Source organism: Neofelis nebulosa, chromosome 13 (assembly GCF_028018385.1).
Source record: "Neofelis nebulosa isolate mNeoNeb1 chromosome 13, mNeoNeb1.pri, whole genome shotgun sequence".
Classification (NCBI taxonomy): Eukaryota; Metazoa; Chordata; class Mammalia; order Carnivora; family Felidae; genus Neofelis; species Neofelis nebulosa.
The window spans coordinates 64752581-64769713 of record NC_080794.1 but is presented as its reverse complement, the minus strand read 5'-3'; the positions used below and the strand labels follow the sequence as shown (position 1 = coordinate 64769713).

At 49.2% G+C, this 17133-nt stretch overlaps 1 protein-coding gene across 9 annotated transcripts in view; it reads left to right on the top strand.

Annotated features, from left to right (window-relative positions):
- Positions 1–17133, top strand: part of FBXW4 (F-box and WD repeat domain containing 4) — an 82262-nt gene that overhangs the window by 53474 nt on the left and 11655 nt on the right. For 6 of the 9 annotated variants that reach the window (XM_058697541.1, XM_058697549.1, XM_058697545.1 and 3 more), the window contains one exon: positions 16067–16132. The exons of 1 other annotated variant lie outside the window; for it this stretch is intronic. In XM_058697541.1, coding sequence (XP_058553524.1) covers positions 16067–16132 — 66 coding nt within the window. Of the gene's footprint in view, positions 1–16066; positions 16133–17133 lie in introns of those variants that run through there. 2 more of the 9 variants (XM_058697547.1, XM_058697546.1) reach the window with 2 other exon arrangements.

Here is a 17133-nt window from a genome sequence, read left to right as displayed (position 1 = left end):
CATCTTGGTACTTCAAGGAGGGCCTGGTGGCGCTGATGGTGGGCATGGCATGGAGTCAGGTACTGCCCTGGCTTCGGCGCTTCCCTGTGGCTCATGATTATTATTATTGGAACATGATTCCAATGTTCCAAAGAGGTGAAATTAAACATCGTGGGGTTGACTTTTCCCAGAAAACAAATATGCCAAGTTATTTGCCTACCAAGGGGCCTTAGGAGGTAGAATTTGGTGCCTACAGGCTGGCAGTGGGGAGGTGAGGGCTGTTGACAGTCCTGAGCGGGAGCGTGGAGGTGAGGTTTTATGGAGAACAAGGGCTGGTTAGATTTTGGGGGTCTTGGGGAGGGTGTGGAAGAGCTTGGAGAGCAGAAGGAATGGGGGGCTGCTCACTGCGATGGGCTCCACATGGTGGCTGCCTGTAAGCAGATGCGTCTTCAGAGGAACATGAAGCTCAAATACACGTCCTGTTTCGCTTCAGATTTTTTTGTACGTGTGTATAGGTATGTACAAGCCCACACACAGGTGTCTATTTACATAATATATAGTGATGTGTTTGTAGAGTTTTTACATAACCGATGATCTCGTTTATTATTTTACGCTCCAGAATGTGGTTTTCCGTGATTGGGCCTTGGTTTCTTCATACCTAGTTTCCGATTTATGACTTTACATGGCTTTCTGACCTAGGTCCAGGTTCATTAAAGAGAGTGTGAGGTTTTTTGGGAACTGCTTGAGGTATGCATGCCGTTGTTTTATTTCTGGTCTTAGCTTTTGAAGAAAAAGAAACTTTTGCCCGCTATGTGTGCATTTCCCGCTTGGTTCCTCCACTGTTTTGTGTGTCACTCAAAGGGGTCCAGTAGTGGGATATTTGAGTTTGCTCATCCGGCTGGAGTTTTTTCCACTGGGTTTGGGGGCCGTTAGTTTTGAGTCGGGGTGGGTGGGGGAATGATAAAAGGAGCTGCAACAAAGGGGTTGCTTGGGGTTATAAAGTTTTACGCGTGTGTGTGTGTGTGTGTGTGTGTGTGTGTGTGTATTTTCAAATGTTTAATTCTGAAAACTCTCAAACACAAAGAGAAAATAGTAGAATTAACTTCCACGTCCTTATCTCCATCTTACCACTTGTTCTAGGTGCTTCTTTAACTCAGGTCAGATGGGTGCTGGGATCACATCTCTAAATGGCCACCCCTGAGGGAGCTGGCACTCCAGGGGTCCCAGGCGCTGTCCCGTCAGAGGTGTCTTCTGGCCGAACTTGTGCTCTCCTTGGATAATCCAGTCCCTCAAGCACACCTTTATTATCTGTTTTGTTTTTTTGTTTGGTAGTAAGTTCTACGTACAACATGGGGTTTGAACTCATGACCCGGAGGTCAAGAGCAGCAGGCTCTATTTGACTGAGCCAGCCAGGCACCCTTATTATGTGCTCTTGTCCGGCCTGCCTCCCTCCCCGTTGCTGGGAGGGGGAGAGTAGATTTTTTTCCCTGGCCCTCTCCTCGGACCTTGGGGGAAGAGAACACTTCAGCCCCTGTTGAAGTTGCTGGCCAGCCTGTGCTGCCCTGTTCCATCTGCTCTCCTCGTAGACACACCAGCCCTTGATTTCGAGGCTGAGGTGTCCTCAGCCAGGCCTCAAGGTGTCCAGTAGGTGCCTGGAAAAGCCTGTTGCGCATCTGTCAGTGAAGAGCATTCAGATGGGGGAGAAGCTGGCAGCTACGGAACAGAGGCTATGGTGGGGTCAGGACCGATTGGTTGTAAGCAACAGAAATCAAATCCACACTAACTTGAATAAAACTGGGAATGTTTGGTTCATGAAATCCAAGGGTAAGGCTGAACAGCCAAGCCCCAGGGGAGCACAGATACAGGGGGCTCAGGAGTAGCTAGACCCAGGGGCCACAGTGCTGCAAGAACTTTATCCTTTTGGGGTGCTTGGCTTTGTTTCTTCCCGGACTTCCACTCCTTTCTTCTCCCTAGCTTACCAGCTTATTCTGGAGGCTGCCAAGAGCCCCTGAATTTAACGATTCCTAGTTTAAGTTCATGGTGAGTGACTGGCTTCCAAAAATCCCAGCTCAGAGACTCCTTGGCCCAGCTTGGGTTAGTTGCCCGCCCCTTGATCCGTTAAGGGTGGCTGAGGAGGGAGAGTGTGTAAGAACATGGGAAGTCGCTCAGGAATCATACGTGCGGAAGGAGGTTGTAGGGCTGACAAACAATAGGTGTCTACTCTTTTCATAAAGGCCAAACTATGCTGTGACATCCAGCCCCGAAGTGTCTGTGTGAATGGCATTAGTATGTGGGTAGTGACTGAGCTCACAGCCTTGGCTACCAGCTCTCAAAGTCAAAATATGGAGAGAACTGTCAAACTGGAGCCTCTTACCTTCTCTTCTTCACGTTATTACTGGTCTTCTGATGAGCGATTCCTCCTTTTTAGCTGTTAATGGTGTCTTTACAAAAACCACTTTCCTAAAGTGACCTGCACAGGAGGAAGGACCCGGCTACAGACACATGAGGTTGGACACATGAACAGTGAGCGGCTCAGCCAATGGGGCAGAGAGAGTCTAGAGCCACGTCCTGGGATGGCATAGGCCTGACCTGGCCAAGCCTCCTCCAGACAGAAACAGCTAGCAGGAGGCCCGAATGACCCTCAAGGAGTACAGTTTACCTCACGGAATAGAATGGAAGACAGACTCCTGCCTCATCCCTCCTTAGTGCCATTGTCAAGAGGGCAGGAAATCTGGGGGAGGAGCAAAGTTCAGGTCAACATGCCTGGTGCTGCTAGCTAATCTGGGAACAGGGAGGTTCCTTGGAACTTCACTTTCCTGGAAAGCCCTGTAGTGGAAGTCTTGCAGGAAGGGACCTTGGTACCCTTACTTTTCTACTGTCTCTCGCTCTGATTATTCCACTTTCCCCCATAATGTAAGCCTCAGTCTGTATGGCAAAAGAGAGGACTCTGGGGCCCTTGTCTCCTGTCACGGGGAAGGAATGTATGAGTTACTGGTTGGCTTTGCACACCAAGGTCTGCTCCTGGCCCTCCTCTGTAAGGGAGCCCTTCTTTCTGGAGGGAGAGTCTCTGCCTGCTGTGCACACAGACACCTCGTCCTCTCCTTTCCTCTTGTCATGAGTCTTACTTCTGAAGCCTTGCTGTGCATAATTTATGATGCATAGCAGGCCCTACTGACCTGTCGATCTGCATGACACCCCCTTCCTTCTCCTCAACTCCACCCACCCCTGCCCGGTAGCCTTCAGGGTAATGGCGCAATGTGCCACAGCAATCAGACAAGGTTGAGGAGTTTAGAGTTTCACCTCTCCTTCTCCTCTCTTGTATTTATTTATTTATTTATTTATTTATTTATTTATTTATTTATTTGAGTGGGGGAGGGGCAGAGAGAGAGGGAACGGAGGATCCAAAGCAGGCTCTGAGCTCAGCACAGAACCCGATGAACTTGAACCCATGAACTGCAAGATCATGACCTGAGCCGAAGTCAGACACTCAGCTGACTGAGCCACCCAAGTGCCCCACTCCTGTCTTGTTTTGATGAAAGGCAAGAGGTCCAGGGTTGTGGTTGGTGGCAGTGAATCCACAGGTTGACATTAACACCCTCTGCCTCTCTGGTTTATTTTGCTGGATGTCACTGTGGGACTCTTTCATTGGTGGATCGTTAGGGCCTCTCTTTAAGCCTTGCTAGAGTTATGAGGCCACTGGATGAGGAAAGGCCACACGGTCCTGTGATGGGTTGTGTGTATGGGCTTCCCTGACTTTTGTTTCATCAGAAAGAACCTGAGAAGGTCTTAATTGTGCTTTGATGTTTGTCACATGAAAAAGACTGCCTCTCATTCGTGCTTGTGGAACATTGAGAATAAAAATAAGATCCATGTCAATTTCTTAGGGACTCCATTGCTGGGCCTAAAAATGACAGTGGGTTGGGGGTAGAAGGTCTTAGGATCATAGGTCACATAGGTTTCTCTTTGACCTGACCTTCTCTTCTTCTCTGTTGGTGTTATAAACACTTAATGCGCCTGCCAATATCTGGATCAGCTCTGAGTTTCAAGGGCCTTCTATGGCTTGTTAATGTGGGTATGTTTAGAAAGAATCAGTATTTAAAATAAACGTGTTGAGTTTATGTCCGGCATATCTGTGCAGTCTCTGGGCAAGCTCTGCTCTCCTGTCTGTGGAGCCCCTGTTCATCCTAATGGTTCTCATCGTCCTCCCACCTCATGCCCCTCTTCAAATGCCAGCCACTCACATTCCTCAGCAAACCCGAACAAACACCAGATCTGGTCTGGCCTCAGTCTCCCCCATGATCACCAGACCATGTGGGCCACCCATGTCCAGAAGAAGGCATTAGCAGCCTGGTAGCCTAGGCCTTGGGCCTAACCACTACCTTGATGCCAAAATGGGCCACCTAAAAGGAAAAAGTTATTTGTTTTGAAATTGGACATCTATTGTGTGCTTTAGGCTTAGCTGGTCATAGCAGCAACAGTTATCTGAGTCCCCACTCCATGCAGGGCACTGCTGGGGGGTCAGCCGTGGCCTTGGCCTCTGATGGGCCCCCAGTGGAGTGCAGAAGCTTGTCATTGACTTCTTTATAGAGAGAGTGGTCAGGATGCAGGAGTTTAGAGGAAAGGTTCTATAAGAGCAGGGGTGAAATTATGAAATTCTCATAGGCAAACTGTTCCCAGGCCTTAACTGCTCAGAAGGCCTCCAGGTGAGGGGCGCCTGGGTGGCGCAGTCGGTTAAGCGTCCGACTTCAGTCAGGTCACGATCTCGCGGTCCGTGAGTTCGAGCCCCGCGTCAGGCTCTGGGCTGATGGCTCGGAGCCTGGAGCCTGTTTCCGATTCTGTGTCTCCCTCTCTCTCTGCCCCTCCCCCGTTCATGCTCTGTCTCTCTCTGTCCCAAAAAATGAATAAAAAACGTTGAAAAAAAAAAATTAAAAAAAAAAAAAAAAAAAAGAAGGCCTCCAGGTGAAAGGTCTGGGTCAGAGGGTGCCAGCCAGGTCCGGGATGGGGCCAAGAGACACCGACTGCAGTTTGTGGCAAATGCGGAGTGGCTCAGAATTCAGTAATAGAGAAATACGTTCCGGTTGTAAAAAGTTCAAACACCAAAATACATAAAACATAAAATAAAAAGTCCCCTTCGGTTTCCAGCAGCCCATCCCCCTCCCCACTCCTTTTTATAGGAAGTCTGGTATGTGTCACTCCGCATCTTTTATTTGAAGCAAATAGATCATATAATTTAATGGTATATGTATGTATGTGTGTATGGGCACACGCACATAGGGTTTTACTTTGTTTTGGGCTCATCATGCATTTGTTCTACAGCTTGAATTCTTCCTCTGTCCATGTGGTTCACCAGGCCTTTGCTGGGAGAACACACAACTTGAGCACATTCTCACGGCTGCATCCTAGTTCACACTAATATGCGTGCCCCATAGCACATCCTGCTACTGACGGACGCTTGGGTGGTTCCTAGTGGTTTGTTATTATAAACAATGCCTGAGACAACACCTGTGTACTTGCCTGTTTGTGCACATGGTTAGGGGTTTTTCTAGGAAAGATCTTCAGAAAGACTTGCTGGATTGAGGGGTAAGTGCATTTAAAAGTTCTTAGATGCCGTCAAATTGCCCTCCAGTTAGGACAGTGTTGGTATATAGATACCCACGAACGACGGGTACAAGTACCTATTTCCTCTTAGACTTGTTGGTAGTAGGTAAGAAGAGGTTTTTGTTGTTGTTGTTTTTAAATTTTTTTTTTTTAACGTTTATTTATTTTTGAGACAGAGAGAGACAGAGCATGAACGGGGGAAGGTCAGAGAGAGAGGGAGACACAGAATCCGAAACAGGCTCCAGGCTCTGAGCGGACAGCACAGAGCCCGACGCGGGGCTCGAACTCACAGACCGCGAGATCATGACCTGAGCCGAAGTCGGCCGCTTAACCGACTGAGCCACCCAGGCGCCCCATATTGTTGTTGTTTTTAAAGAAAATTTTTGCTTCTCTCTTGGGTAAAAAATTGCCTCATTTGGGGAGTGGTTATAGAAGAGTGACTATCGTATGAGCTGGACTCAGGCCCACCTGGCTGGGGTCAAGTTATGAGCCCCCCACATGCTCGTAGTGTGACCTTGGTGCATCATGGATCCCCTCTGTTCTTTAATTTTCTCGCCTGTGAAAGGGGAATGGTACTGGTAGTTCTTACCTCATAGTAACGGTGAAAAAAACTTTTTCAAAAAGACACTTTTTCTTATGGAAAATTTCAAAATATACAGAAGTACAATCATTTCCAACTCTTGGCCACTCCTGCTTCTTCAATACTCCCCACACTCTCCCTTCCTTAGTTTTCTGAAGCAAACATCAAGCATAGAAATACATATTTCGATGTGTATTCTGAAAGATGGTGATGCTTTAAAAATTTAATTACTATTATTTTATCTGGAAAACTATCATCAAACACATAGGAATGTTTTAAGGGTTAAATGACAAATATATACATATAATGTGCTTGGAACAGTACCCGGTCCTCAGTGAATGGCAGGAAGTGCTAAGTGTGTGTAGCAACGTTCGTCGTTGGTCTAACTCGTAATTCTTTGGTTACTCGGAGGTTTAACATTTTGTCATGTTTTCTTGGCCATGTGTATTTTTTCCATAAATAATTTCTTAAAGATTTTTGCTCATTAATCTCCCTGTTCTGGTGATTTATAAGATTTCTTTATATGTTCTGGGTATGAACATTTTGACGGTTATGAATACTTGGTAATTCCTTTCAGCTGATGTTTACAGCATCTTCTTTTGTGTGGACGTTTGGCTGTTTGGGGAGGAGTTCTGTCATCTTTACCTTTACGGTTTCATCTGAAGAATGTCTTTCCCGCTCCAAGATGGTAAAAGTATCTTCCTGCCTTTCCTTGTGATACTTTTATGGTCTTTCATGTAGTTTTGAAAAATGTTTATCTCCTTCATCCGAGTGGAATTGAGGTCTGCTCTGAGGTAGTGCTCTAGTTTTTTTGTTGTTGTTGTTATTTTTAATGTTTATTTATTTTTTTTTTTTAATTTTTTTTTTCAACGTTTTTTTAATTTATTTTTGGGACAGAGAGAGACATAGCATGAACGGGGGAGGGGCAGAGAGAGAGGGAGACACAGAATCGGAAACAGGCTCCAGGCTCCGAGCCATCAGCCCAGAGCCTGACGCGGGGCTCGAACTCACGGACTGCGAGATCGTGACCTGGCTGAAGTCGGACGCTCAACCGACTGCGCCACCCAGGCGCCCCTAATGTTTATTTATTTTTGAGAGAGAGAAAGCCTGTGCAAGAGCAGGGGACACGTAGAGAGAGAGAGAGGGAGAGAGAGAATCCCAAGCAGTCTCTGTGCCGTCAGCACGAAGCCCAATGTGGGACTCGATTTCCTGAACTGTGAGATTATGACCCGAACAGAAATCAAGAGTTGGACGCATCACCAACTGAACCAGCCGGGTGCCCCGAGTTTAGTATTGTTTCCAAACGTCTATCCTGTGGCGTCTCTACCCTTTAATGACTGGTTCACACTTAATCTGCTGCCTTTAAAAGTCACGTTCAGGATTTTCTAATTCCTTACGAATATATAGGTATGGCTTTGGATTCTTTATTCTAATCCATTGATCTATTTGTTCTAGCACAAACATCATATCGCAGCTTTAGAGTACGTTTGATACCTGGTAGAACAACTTTCTTCTTGGGGCGCCTGGCTGGCTCAGTCGGTGGCTCATGCGACTCTTGATCTCAGGGTTGTGGGTCTGAGCCCCGCATTGAGTGTAGAGGTTACTTAAGAATAAAATCTTTTTGGGGCGCCTGGGTGGCGCAGTCGGTTAAGCGTCTGACTTCAGCCAGGTCACGATCTCGCGGTCCGTGAGTTCGAGCCCCGCGTCAGGCTCTGGGCTGATGGCTCGGAGCCTGGAGCCCGTTTCCGATTCTGTGTCTCCCTCTCTCTCTGCCCCTCCCCCGTTCATGCTCTGTGTCTCTCTGTCCCAAAAATAAATTAAAAAATGTTGAAAAAAAAAATTAAAAAAAAAAAAAAGAATAAAATCTTTTTAAAAACCCCCAAACTTCTATTGTTCTTGTAAAAATATTTCTTGGTTATTCTTGTTCATTTCCACTTCCGGATGAATTTTAGAATCAATTGTTTAAAAAATCTTGTTTGGATGGGACTATAGTGAATTTATGGATTAATTAAGGCAGAAGTAACAGTTTTATAATCTTGACACTTCCTATCCAGGAACACCGTAGATCTTTCTACTTTATTCAGCAATTCTATGTCCTTTAGTAAACCTTGATAGTTTTGTTTTGTTTTTTTGTTTTTTTCATATGGGCCTGTCTTGTCTTTCGTTGGTGGTGTTTTTTGTTAGGTTTATCCTTGGCTATTTTACGGTTTTCTAATTTTTGTGTGAATGGATTTCCGGTTACATTTTGGTTGGTGATGGCTGGTATGTAATAATAGCGAACATCTGTAAACATTGTAATGTTTACAACAAGTCTATGCCTAGGTATCTTAATCATTTCTATTTAACAACATTTTTTTAACATTTTTGTTTATTTTTGAGAGATAGAAACAGAGTGTGAGTGGGAAAGGGGCAGAGAAAGAGGGAGACACAGAATCCAAAGCAGGCTCCAGGCTCTGAGCTGTCAGCACAGAGCCTGACATGGGGCTCGAACCCACAAACCGTGAGATCATGACCTGAGTCGAAGTTGGACGCTTAACCAACTGAGCCACCCAGGCGCCCCTAATTGTTTCTATTTTACAGAGAAAGAAACTGGGTTTTAGAAAGGTAAAATAATATCCAAGATCACATACTAACGAGGTGGTAGAACCAGGACCCCTAAGGCCGCACTCCATTTCCCTGTTGCACAGGGCATGCTAACCCCAGTATTCGTTGTGATAACTTAAAAAAATTTTTTAAAAATGTTTGTCTATTTTTGAGAGAGTCGGAGTGCAAGTGGGGGAGGTGCAGAGAGAGAGGGAGACACAGAATCTGAAGCAGGATCCAGGCTCTGAGCTGTCAGCACAGAGCCTGGCGCGGGGCTCGAACTCATGACCTGTGAGATCATGACCTGAGCCGAAGTCTGACACGTAACCGACTGAGCCGCCCAGGCACCCCTGTTGTGATAACTTTTAGTTCCGTCTTTTGGATTCTCTCAGACAGTTATATTGTCTCCAAATAATGGCCATCTTGATCTCTCCTTTTCCAATGCCTCTTGTCAGACGCACAGCGGTGTATTATGTCTTGTTTCTCAGTAAGTCTGACCCAGCCGACTTTTCCTTTTGCGCTGGAGCACATTGCCGTTTCTTCCTCTCAGGATCAGATGGGGCAGCTCTTGTGTTTAGAGGCCGTGCAGATGGAAAGTAGAGCATAGAAGCTCTTCTCCCTGCAGCCCCCAGCACATCTTGTTAAACTCAGATTGTACAGTGAGTTCTTGTTTTTGGTATCCTTAATTTTTCCTCTGTCGTTAATTCTGTCCTTCCATCGTTGGCGTTTCTAAGTCTCCTTATTGAGTGGAGTGAGTTCCTTTTCTGTCACCTGGGCCAGGATCATACATCCTTGGTCAGACTGAGCTTTTACCATTGGCGGCAAGTTTTTGAATATAATATGAAAGATAGGAGGCATTTCCCAGCTGTCGGACTGCACTCATCCATGGCGCAGCGGCAAACTTGCTTTGTTGGAGTTTGTTAGAGTGGCAGTGGGAGTGTGAACACTGGAGCCCAGCCTCTGGGTGCTCTGTCTAGAACCTGACCTTCTAGGTGGCCACTGGCACCATCCTGTCCTGATGCACGTGAGCTCAGCGAGGTTTGGGGTGTGTGTGTGTGTGTGTGTGTGTGTGTGTGTGTGTGTGTGTGTGTGTGACTGAGGGGGGTGTTCCAGGCCTCTGCCAGCTGTGGGAGTCAGGAGTTGGTCTTGCTCCCTGTTCACCAGTACCTAGTTGGGATAAAGAGGCCAAGGGAGGCCCTCACTTCTGATCTGGGCTTCCTGACTAACCTTGGGCTACTGGTCAGTCCCAAAGCTTCAGTCCAAGGTGTGTCAGGGCCACCGTGGCTGACACCTGCTCTAGCAGGAGGCTCACTGTTGGGTCCACCTGTTCTTGGCCATGGGTCTGTAGACAGGAGTGTCTGGTTATGTTGTGTTTTCCCTTAAAAGGCATAAATAATGTTTTTCTCTGTAAAAAGTGGCACCTGCTTATTAAAGAAGATTGGAAAATAAAATTTTTTGCAGAGAGCCCAGCGTGGTAGGGGCTCAATCCCACGACCCTGGGATCGTGACCTGAGCCAAAACCGAGAGTCTGATGCTCAACGAACTGAGCCATCCAGGCACCCCTGAAAAATCAAATTTAAAAGAAAGAATTGCTAATTACTGCCCAGACATAATCACTTTCAGTGTCTTCGTATGTTTCTTTCCACGCTTTCCTTTTCTATCTCCAGGCTTTCAAAAAATAGTTGTGCGAGGCTGTTTGTTCTAGACTTTTTTTCTTCTAATAATATCCTAAGACTGTTGCTTGTACTTTGGGAGCATTATTTTAGATGACTGTGTAATATTCCGTTAAGTCGATGAGCCATCATTTATTTAACATATTTTTGGTCTTGACCCCTTGAAGGCCTCCTTTCTTTGTTAACCCATTTTGGTTCAATCATCCACGAAGCTGGCTAAAGTTCTTTTGAATTTATATTTTCTGTCTGCACCATTTCTTTGAGGTGACGGTATGCCAGTTGCTCTGTGAAATGGATCTTCTTTTTCTTTGCTTTAAACTTCACTCCTTCAAGCTTCGGCTAGGCACCTCGGTCTCCTTATCCTTTGGTTTGATGAACAACGTTGTATTTCCCTCCCCCTCCCCGACCGTACAGCTTTAGTTTCCGGCGCCCCCCAGCCTTCATGGGCAGGCGCTGCCGTGGATGGTAGGCCCCACAGAGGGCTCCTGCTCCATCACCGATGTGACCCTCAGCTTTCTGGGCTGCCTTCAGGAGGACGTGTCCCCAACTGCAGTGTGGGATGTTTGCTGGAGAGAAAACAAGATTTCTTGGCCTCTTTTTTTTTTTTTTTTTTCCCCTTCCCAGACACATATATTTCCCTTCCCCTTGGGTGGCCTGGGGTGCCCTGTGGGCTGGACCTTGGGAACTGGCTGCCTTATACTCTCACCTACCCTAGCCTGTGTCTGTCCCCTTCCCGACTTCTGTTGACCTCCTGTTCCCACCCCACTGGTCCCTCCCTCACCATGCTGTCCCTGCACTACTGCTCCTGGCCTCCCCTCAGCGAGTGAGTTTGTGTGACCTTCGCACTGCATTCAAGCTTCGGGACTTAGCCGCCGTAATGATGTCAGTGGCACAGGTTAGCAGATGGCGGCCGCAGCAATGAGACCTGACATGTTCTAATGACTCCCTCCTTTCCACCCTTGCCGGCCAAGCCGGTGGAGGGGCAGGGGTTTCCTTGAGGCATTTTAGGAGGGGGCCAAGGGAAATCGGGGGCCCCCAGGTGCCGATGAGGCCTGTGACCTTTGCTGCTATAATATCAGTGTTTCACAAGCAGGGCGGTTCGGGAGCCCACTTGCAGCCCATCAAAAATTGATTTAATTGCAATTTTTCCTCCAATTAGGAGCAGTGGAGCCTGACTAATTGGAGTAATAGAGAGTAATAAGGCTCAGATAAAAAGCCTTCCTCGGCGGCCTTTGTATCTCGTGTCAGTGCCTGTCAGAGGTCAGAGAGCTTGCATATTCTATTAGGCAGCCCGGCCTTCATTTGTACAAATTAGTTTACCCAACAGTAATTAAAATGCCAATGCGGGTTGAAGAGAACTGAATACACTTGATGGGCATGTTGGTGAATGATGTGACAGCTCTGGTGGCCTCCCTTGCCAAAGTGTGTCAGCCCCGGCTCGGAGGCGGCTGGGGCCTGGGCCAGCTGGGTGGCTCCAGGCCAGCCGTGGGGCACAGCTGCTAAGCACGCCACTTGTGCTGCCTCCTCAGAGCCACTCAGACTCTCCTTTCTTCTCCCGGGTGGGGCCATTTGTTCAGTTGTCCATTTGTTCACTCAACAAGGGTTGGAGTTTTCAGTGTGTGCCAGGCACTGTACGAGGTGCTGGGGAGAGAACGTACTGGGCAAGGGTAGGTTCAAACTCCAGCCCTACTAGTTCTCCCTGTGGGAGCCAGAGCAGGGTGCCTCAGTTTTCCTATCTGTAAAATAGGGAAAGTGGTACCTGTGCAGAGTTACAATGATTAGATGGGATGATGTTTGTGAAACCCTTCCTCAGAACCTGGCACATAGTAAGTGTTCAATAAATGACTGATGTAATTAAGAGGGCCTGAATGAAGGCAGAGGCAGCAGGACTCTGTCTGTTTTTCACCCTGCTCATGCCTGAATAATTTTCCTTCCTCCCTTTCTCCTGTCATCTTTTTCTTGTTATTTTCTGTTCCTCAGCTTGAGCACCAGAACCCCTAATTCTCCTGGCGTCTCTCTCTGATGTGGGGCTCCCACGTCTGCTTCTTGGGCCTGATGATGATCTCTGTGGTGCCAGGTTTGCTTGAGCTCAGACCAGGGGGCCAGGAAGGTAGGTTGGGAACCTGGACAAGGTCTGGGGCAAGATGAGAAATTGGAGAGGGCTAGCTTCTGATCAGGACTTTCTCATCCAAAAAGAGCAGAGTTTATAGAGTCAGAATGCCTCTTAGACCCTCAAGCTGAGAGTGTGGGTGTGTACTTGTGCAAGAGTGTGTGTGTGTGTGTGTGTGTGTGTGTGTGTGTTGATATTAATTTGTAGGTACTGTTGGTCCTTCTCGTCTATTATCTGGTTGTGGTGCTTATGAGGGATTCCACTGCCAACCAACGATGTATGACTGTGTCGTGTGTCATTCAGTCCAGTGATTTGGGAATTATTTCAAGAAGCAGAGGGACCCCCTTCATAGCCCACATGACTAGCTTCCCCAGCCTGGTTGGCTGTGAGCTTGGAAGGCCCTTGCAGTCTGGTGCCACAGACTTGTACCGAGTACCTCTTTCAGGCCAGGTGCTGTGCTGGGCACCAGAGGACACAGGAGTCCCCAGATGGTCCATGATCTCAAAGGGAAGATGGGGAAATAACCCCCCAAATACCCTTTGTCCCAAGGACAAGATCAAGTGTGGTAGGGACCTGGAGGAAGGGTGGTCATGTCACCTGAGGAGCCAGCAGCTTCTGCCTCTGTGTGTTCACAGGTTTGCCATCCCCGTCCCTAGGATACCCCCGAAAAAGAGAGGGAGTGAGGGCGAAAGCCATTTGCATTTTCTTTTCTTTCTGGGGAGAGCTGGCTTTTTCAGTGACCGCAGACTCTAAGCGGAGATTGTAGCAAAGACCTTTTAATGGGTCAGACTCTGAGTCATCGCTTCGGAGGGGCCCCTGGCGGGGTGGTACCCGTGTTCGCCGAGGGCATCTCCGAGCATTCCAGGAGAACCTTTGGCCCGCGTGGCACAGGGCCCGGCACAGGGAGGGCATGGGGAGATCTGGTGCAGGACGACGGCGGGCTGGCACGCGTGGCGCGGGATGGCACTACGTGTGGGCGAGACGGCGTCGTGGAGGCTGAGCTCGTGGGGGCGGGAGGCCTCCTGGGGTGCACATCCCCCACCCCACCGGCCTCCATTTGGAGCACCTTTTCTGGTGGGGCTCCCAGGAAGCGGGCGAGTATGCCGAAGGAGTTCCTGAAAACTCGTAGAAGTTTGGCCGTCACTTCATTTCCCTTTCTGTGCAGTGGGAATAATCGCTTCTATTGGGAACTTGCTGTGTCATGTGAGGCATCCTTTGGGTGTCCCGGGACAGTGAGTTCCATCTCCTCCCACCCCTGCACCAGGTGTGTCCTGCATTCGGGCACGCCTTTTAATCTTCTGACCTTGAACGTGGCTGGTCTGTGGCTCTTGCCCTCTGCTTTCTGAAGTCCACGGGAGCTGAGGGGTGAGGTGGGGAGCAAGTGTGGCCGCGTATAGGGAGGAACAGTGCGAGGTGTGCGGTGCTGTGCCCGCAGCCAGCTTCACCCCGAGTCCTGGCAGTCCCCACGGTCGGGGTGTGCGTCCTGGTGTGTGTGCCCAGCAGGACCTGGCTCCAAAGCTGCTTGACCGTTGCTTACAGGGTCCGTACTGAGTGTTCAATTTGATTATTCTCTTAGGTCCTCGTACGTGCTGGGGGGGGTCTCTCTCCTTCCCCCTCCTCCTCCCTGCACTGCATAGTTGGGCAAGGGAAGGGGGCAGCTTTTGGAAAGAAACGTTTCTGGGCGTCGTGTCCAGACAATCATGAAAGGCCTTCGTGGGGTACGAAGGTGAGAGGCAGTCCTCCTGGTGGGAGATAGACCCGGCTGGTGACAGGCGGGCAGGAATGGAGGACGGGAGTCCCTGGAGCAGGTGTTGGCAGACCCGCCCCAGCCTTCTGGGAGGTGCTCCAGATGCTTCCTCCCATCTCCCCTCCCTCTCGACTTACTTGCTCACTGAGTCACACCTGTGGCCCATCCGAGGCCTCCTTGAGAGATGTCTGTGTCCGTGCTGGTGCGCCTCACCTGGCCCGCGCTCCTCGAAAGTCTGAAGAGCCCAATTGCCTGCTTGAATGCTTTCCAAGTGGCTATTATGTTTCCAACCCAAGGTAATTGGCTTTACCAGTTATTAATGGATTACCCTCGAGAGAAAAATGTTGAGGGGAGGGAGGTGAGGACAGCACCTCCTGGCTTTGTAGCTTGGGGCTTCAGTGTCCAGTGGCCGCTTTCCAGGCTGGGAGTCACTTGGGGCATGATGGAGTGGCTGTTTTGGCACACCATTCCGGGTGAGCGGTTGCTGGCACTCTAGTGGGTCGAGAGGAGGCTGGGATGATGGAGCATGTCCCTAAGAAACTCTTGGCTTGAGGCATGGAAGCCCCAGGGTGGCTTGTGTGGCCTTTTTAATCAGCCTGGAGTCAAAAAGCAGACACCTGCTCTGCCATTTTTATTGTAAATCGGTGGGTCGGCCAATGCCTGCCCCGACCTCTCCCCCATGGGTGACCGGCAGGCTGCCTCCCGCAGCCAAAGCCCCTGGCTTCTTCAGAGCCCTCTCTACAGAAATCTGTCCCCCCATTGACCCGCTTGGGACGAAAGAGCCACAGGTGCTGGGCAGGCCCAGGGAGGATGGGCTGCTGCCCCACACTGCTAAGGTGTCATTAATCTGTCTGCTCCCCCCACCCCCCAGCTCCAGACATGTAGGGACCTGCCCTTCCCTGCCCCAGGGCTCCCGAGTGACACAGTCTTTTTTGACTCTCTTGCTCATGGTTAGGTTTTTTTAGCCAGGCTTCCTGCAGGCTTCCCTCCCTCACCCCCACCAGCAAGTCCCCCACAAAGGTGGGGTCTGGCACGTAGGTCCCAGTTCCAGTCCCGGTGCTCTGGCCGGCCAGGCTCACCATGCGGAACCTGCCCGCCAGCCTTGGGCCTCCACCTAAAATGAAACTCTGCAGATGGCACGTGTTGAACTTTCTAGGGGTTTAAGAGATCCTCTGGGAAGTGGGGTGTGTCCTTGTCCTCTAAACTGCCTGCCTGCCTGCCCGCCGTCCCACTCCACAGCAGCCCCAGCAGCCTGGGCCTCCACTCTCTCTGCACCCTCACATCCCAGCACGTTACCCATCTCGTCTTCTCATGTGTAACTCGCTTTTGATGGTTCCCTCTGGTCAGTGTGGTGCCATCGTACCTGCCCTGCGCTTGCACATTACAGGTGCCCCCAGCTCTTAAAACTGTCAGTCGTGCCCCCCACCGCCCTTACCTCTGACCAGGGCATCCCCTTCCGGCACCCGGCAGCCTGTTCCCAGGAGACCATTTCTGCAGCCCGGCAAGCGTGCTCTGTCTTGACCTGAGGGCTGCACGTCTGGAGAAGTGCTTTCCTGGTGGGCAGAGACCACGAGACCCTTCTGAGTGGCGAGCTCAGCCGTCCTGAAACCTGGGGGCCCCTGGGAGGTCGTAGCCCTCAGAGCTCTTGCGGTCGTCTCCCTGCGGCCTCGGCCTCGGCCTCGGCCTCTCCGATGGCCCCGCAGCCATTTCTCTCATCCTGTCTCACCTCCATGATCCCCCTTCTGCCACAGGCTCTGACAAGCCAGCCCTGACTCCACTCTCCTTTTGTTTGGCAGCTCTTTTGTGACAGGGACGGCCTGTTGTGGGCACTTCTCACCCCTAAGAATCTGGGACCTCAACAGGTAAGAGATTCCTGAGCCACCACGGCTTCCTAAGGGGTGCGGCTAGAGCAGCCAGGGAGGCAAAGCAGAGAGCTGGCTGGGCCAGCCCGGGCTCCAGTGGGCCACCGAATGGTCCAGGGGGAGGCTGGGAAGAACCCAGCGGCCCGACTCACTGGCAGCCTGCAAGGTGCGTGCTCTCTCCTGGCGTCGTTAGAGTTAGCCTGAGGAGACTGTTGGCAGTAATTTATAATAGGTCAGTAATTTCACTTCGAAATCAGGGTAACAACAATTTGGATTTACGATACTTTTTCTCTGAGGAGTGCCCGATTATGTGGCTACATAAAATCCCATCTATCCTTGGAGATGATTTTTCTAAAATAAAGAACTTTGGGAAGCGGCCTACAGAGCCATAAAAAGAATTACACAGAACAGTTAAAATACGTCCAGGTTTTATTCACAACTCTCTGCCTTGGTAAGCTTGACACGTTCCCATCAGATTGTCTACCATTCTGCTGGATTTTTTTAAGCTTTTTATTTTGAAATAATTAGAGATTCATAGGAAGTTCCAAAAATAGGACAGCAAGGTACCTGTGTTACATTAGATAATATAATAAATATAAATTTGATATCATTTATAAGTAATTTCTATATATTATATTATATTATATTATATTATATTATATTATAATCAGAACCAGGAAATTGACATTGGTATAATCCACAGACCTTTATTCAGATCGCACTCATTTCTGTGTGTGTGTGTGTGGGGGGGGGGGGGGGTCTTTGCAATTTTATCCCATGTGTAGATTCACGTAACTACTACAACAGTTAGGATACAGAACTGGCGGATTCCTCACTTGCCCACGTACAGCCACATCATCTTCCTCCCCTGCCCTCTTAAACTCCCTCGTCTCTCACCTCTCGCAGCCACTTACATGTTTTCCACCTCTTTACTTCTGGCAGCTTGGAGGTGTTATATAAGTGGAATACCTTTTGTGATTTGGTCCCCACCCCCGTTAACC